Consider the following 4,333-nt stretch of genomic DNA (forward strand, 5'->3'; position numbering starts at 1 on the left):
TTTTCTGCAGAGCTGTTTTCTAGCCAAATCTGTGTGATCTGAAGGCAGCCAGTGGGAAAAACAACAAGGAAGCAATGTCTGCACTCCAGAAATGTGGAAGGAGGAGGCGGGGGTGTGGAGGGTGTCCACTGCTACAGCAAACCACAGTGAGACAGTGCTTGGTGTTATTTCTAAAACAGCTGTCCCCACATCTGCAGCTTCTGCAGGCTTGTGATTCAATACATCTGATGGTCTGATGTTGTTAGTGCAACAGGGATGAGAGAGTCCATGGTGGCTGCTGCTGTGGGCTCCTTGTACTCTCTGAGGCTAGTGAGACCACTAGGATGTCAGCCAGCAGCCCTGGAGAAGGAAGCCTTTCAGATCAAACCAAACCTACTTCCCAAAGGCTTGCACTGTCTAACCTACACCTTCCCTTCCCAGTTTGTGCCCCTGCAGATGCTGGTGAAATTCATGGTTGATATCGCCCTGGGGATGGAGTATCTGAGCAGTCGGCACTTTCTCCACAGGGATTTGGCAGCTCGAAACTGCATGTGAGTTTGTTTTCCTCTGCTTTGTCCTGGATAGGTGAACATCAGTGGAAGCCCTGTGATTTTACAGCACAACTTGGCTTCCTTCAGTAAAACCTCCCTCTGTCCTGAGAGACAGGGGAAAAGAGCCAAGTCTCAGGTTTCTGCTTCAGCATTTGGCATGTCAAACTTTTCTGTCATCTTATCATCCCTGTTTCTGCCTGACAGGTTACGGGATGACATGACAGTATGTGTGGCAGACTTTGGTTTGTCAAAGAAGATTTACAGTGGCGATTACTACCGTCAGGGCCGAATAGCAAAAATGCCAGTGAAGTGGATTGCCATTGAATCCCTGGCTGACCGTGTCTACACCACCAAGAGCGATGTGGTAGGTCCATGTGGCTGGGCAGCCAGGCGGCAGGAGGCAAGAGCTGGGGACCGATGCCTGGATTGAGTCATCCGCCCTTGCTGCACTTGGTTGCAGTTGTTCTTGTACCCTGGAAGGACAAAGCCAGAAGAGCGGGAGGCTGTCGGTAATGGGACACACTGACCTTTCGCTGCCTGCCCAGCACCCTGGAATAGGTTTATTGAGTGGGCCACTTGCCTTTTCTGTGGCATCGCTTATTATTTCCAATTTTGGAGAGGGCAGGACTGGAGCGACAACTCTTAGCATTGTGCGAGGGCCCAGTGGATGCCAGGCAGTGACCTTTCCCCATGAAAACACTCATTGATTCCTCCTGGAAATGTCCTTTCAGCGTGCTTTCCCTTTGTCCTCGCAGTGGGCATTTGGCGTTACCATGTGGGAGATAGCGACGCGAGGGATGACGCCCTACCCAGGAGTGCAGAACCATGAGATCTACGAGTACCTCTTCCGTGGGCAGCGCCTGAAGAAGCCTGAGGACTGCTTGGATGAGCTGTGAGTATTGTAACCCTGTTTCTGGGCTGTAGTGCAGCCCCTTTGCTCTCTGTCTGTCTGCAAACAACCTGTGCATCGCTTGCCCTTAGCTGAAGTGGTTTCTGTGGGATGCTACTCTTTCTGCTTTGGGGCTCTCAGTTGCTGACATCCTTTCTTTAAGGACACAACAACTACTCATGCTGTGGATTTGTGGCTTAGCACTGAATGTGGCCACAAGCCCATAAAGCTGTGCATCACAGTGCAATCAAAGACCATTCCAGCATGGCCATGCTTCCACCTGCTGCAAACCTGCCTCTCCCAGGTGGAGTAAGACAGGTCTGTACCGGAGAGGGAGTCACCTTCTGCCTCACCCCCTCCGTTTCTCCCACAGCCCCCAGAAACAACAGTTGTTAAAGAATGGATTTAGCAAAAAATGGCAAGGATTTAACCTTTTCTTCCTTGTGGTGTTGATAGGCAGGGAGCTTCCAAGAACACACATGCAGGTTAGCTCTCAGAGGAAAGCTGGCCAGAATAATGGGGTGGGTCAAATTTTAAAGTGTCACATAAACAAAAACTTCAAACTCTTTTGATATTTGCATAATTTCCTGAGTTTTGTTGTGCCTAATACAAGCCAGATCCTAGAGCAGTGATACACAGGGAGGAAAAGCATCTTAACTTCAGACAAGCAAGAGCAGAGAAATGCCAACGCATATCCTGGGAGAAAGCGATGGTTTCCAGGGCTGGCACAGAGGGCTGATGAGCTGGGCTGTTGGTGAGGGGCGGGTGGGAAGTGCCAAGGTCACCTCGCTGGTCCTGTGGGGACAGGAGCAGTGCCCTCTGCAGTTTGTGGTGAGGAATCAGACTTTTTGGTATTTTATTATTTTTTTATCAAGATAGTTTTGGCCAGAAAGTCTTGGCCTGTCATGCTCTTCTCCGCTCCACAAAACTCCCTGTAGTAACTCAGGGCCCTTTAGTGCCTAAAACCAATGAATCTGGAAAGGGAAAATACGGAAACCTCAAAACTTTTAATTTCTGAGCAGCTCAGAAACTTCTCCCAAGTTTTCTTCCCGAGTTTTTCTCTGATGCAAGTATGGCTGAAAATATTTAAACCCCCATGGCTAAGAGCTGCAAATACAAAGCCATCAAACCAGCAAAACTGCTTGGAGTGGCACAACAGTTCCTAAAAAGGCCATCTCCTACACCTGTCCCTGAAGGAAGCAGCAAAGAAACCTTTTATGGGATCCAGCCTGCTAGAGGGCAGAGCAGACAGCTTGTGCCCAGCAGTGACATGCTTGCAGGGAGGCACTGGGAGTTTTCAGTGTCCTGACATCCCACCTGGAAATGGGCACCTGCCAGAAGGACAAGGGAAGGACTTGATGTCCCAGGAGAGAACCAGGATGTTCCCAGGGAGCAGATCACAGGGATGCAGCTGGCTGCCTCTGCCTGACACTCAGTGAGTGCCAGGCACTGGAAGAGACTTCTGACAGCAGCCTGGGCTGATAAATCCCTGCAGTCTGGGCAAACAGCCTAAAGGGGAATTTGGTTTGTCTTTGTTCTCATACAAAGCAGCTCAGGGCTTGCCCAGTTTGGTGGGGAGCAGGGAATTAGCCCCTGTACATCCCATAGCCCAGCGTTGGGCAACATCCTCTGTGATAACCACGCTTCTCTCCTGATTTCCAGGTATGAAATAATGTCTGCGTGCTGGAGAGCCGATCCTGCCACCCGCCCGACATTCTCGCAGCTGAAGGTCCACCTGGAGAAGCTGCTGGAAAATCTACCCACAGTCAGGGGATCTGGAGATATCATCTACATCAACACCAGCTTGCCCGAGGAGAGCCCAGACTCCACCCAGGATTCGGGTTTCCCCCAAGCGGACTGTGATTTGGACCCTGGGGACGTTGCGGAGCCCTGCTCCCCCCAAGCGGAGGCTGCGCTGGTGGCCGTGGATGTCCACCACAACGAGCAATGGGAGACGAGGTACGTCCTGGAGGAGCAGCTCGGCGGTCCCATGGAGGAGGCCTACGTCCCACTGCTGCCCGAGGGTGCAGCCAGCAAGGACTTGGCATGGACCCAGGCCAGCACCTTGCCCGCCGGTGGCTCGCTCGCCCCGGGGCTGCCGCATACCGATATCTGTGTGCAGGACTCTGAAGTGCTGCTGTGAAAAGGGGGAGCCTGCGCAGAGCAGGGTGTAAATGAGCTCTGAGAAAAGGACAGAGAGGGTATATTTTAATAAAGAGTCGTCTGTTTTATTTCTTCCTGCATGATTTTCATGGCAGAGTCTGGCCTTTCCCAGGACCTCTTTCCTGGGCTGAAGTCATGGTGGTTTGCAATTAAATGCTGTAACTAATTTTTCTATATTTGGAGGCTTTGGTACTTGAGCTCCCCACGGCTCACAGGTAAGGGGCAGCCCCTGACCCCCCCAAGGGGTAACAGCATGGCTGGGGTGGACAGTGCTGAGGTGTGGGGGCACACAGAGGGCACAGGTGAGCTCCTGTGTGTCACCTCACATGGAGTTGGCTTCCCTCCATCCAGGCTGCGCCAGCACCAAACAGCGAGGGTGTAGCCAGCCTCACGTGGCCTTTTTTTTCCCTTTTTCACCATTTGTTGTGGTTTTTGTGATGGGCAGCCCTGTGGATGGTCTGGGCCCCTGCTACACAGCCCACTGGGGGATTTCACGTTGTGAGACATCCCCATGGAAAATCGCACACAGAGCCCAAACAGGAACAGCAGATGCTTCGAAATCTCCTCCTCCAAGACAGCAGCTTTCCTTCAGAAAACCATCGGTCCTGTTGCAACGACGGGGAAACAGGAGTTTGTAAAGGGGGTCTGGGAGGGATGGAGCCACCTTGTGATGTCCTGGCCCTTCCCAGCTGTCCCTTCTCCGTTTTAGGGGGATTTCTGCCTTTTCCATAGCAGGGGCTGCTCTACAGCA

The 4,333-nt window shown here is 52.1% G+C and overlaps 1 protein-coding gene across 1 annotated transcript in view; it reads left to right on the forward strand.

Moving 5' to 3' along the window:
• Positions 1-3,562, forward strand: part of LOC104527574 (tyrosine-protein kinase Mer) — a gene marked incomplete at its 5' end in the record, with an annotated part of 5,382 nt that extends 1,820 nt beyond the window's left edge. The window contains 4 exons of the mRNA XM_010171331.1: positions 421-530; positions 735-894; positions 1,286-1,422; positions 3,082-3,562. Coding sequence (XP_010169633.1) covers positions 421-530; positions 735-894; positions 1,286-1,422; positions 3,082-3,562 — 888 coding nt within the window. The remainder of the gene's footprint in view (positions 1-420; positions 531-734; positions 895-1,285; positions 1,423-3,081) is intronic.
• Positions 3,563-4,333: the final 771 nt, after the last annotated feature.

This window comes from Antrostomus carolinensis, unplaced genomic scaffold (genome assembly GCF_000700745.2).
Source record: "Antrostomus carolinensis isolate BGI_N321 unplaced genomic scaffold, ASM70074v2 scaffold24977, whole genome shotgun sequence".
Taxonomy (NCBI): Eukaryota; Metazoa; Chordata; class Aves; order Caprimulgiformes; family Caprimulgidae; genus Antrostomus; species Antrostomus carolinensis.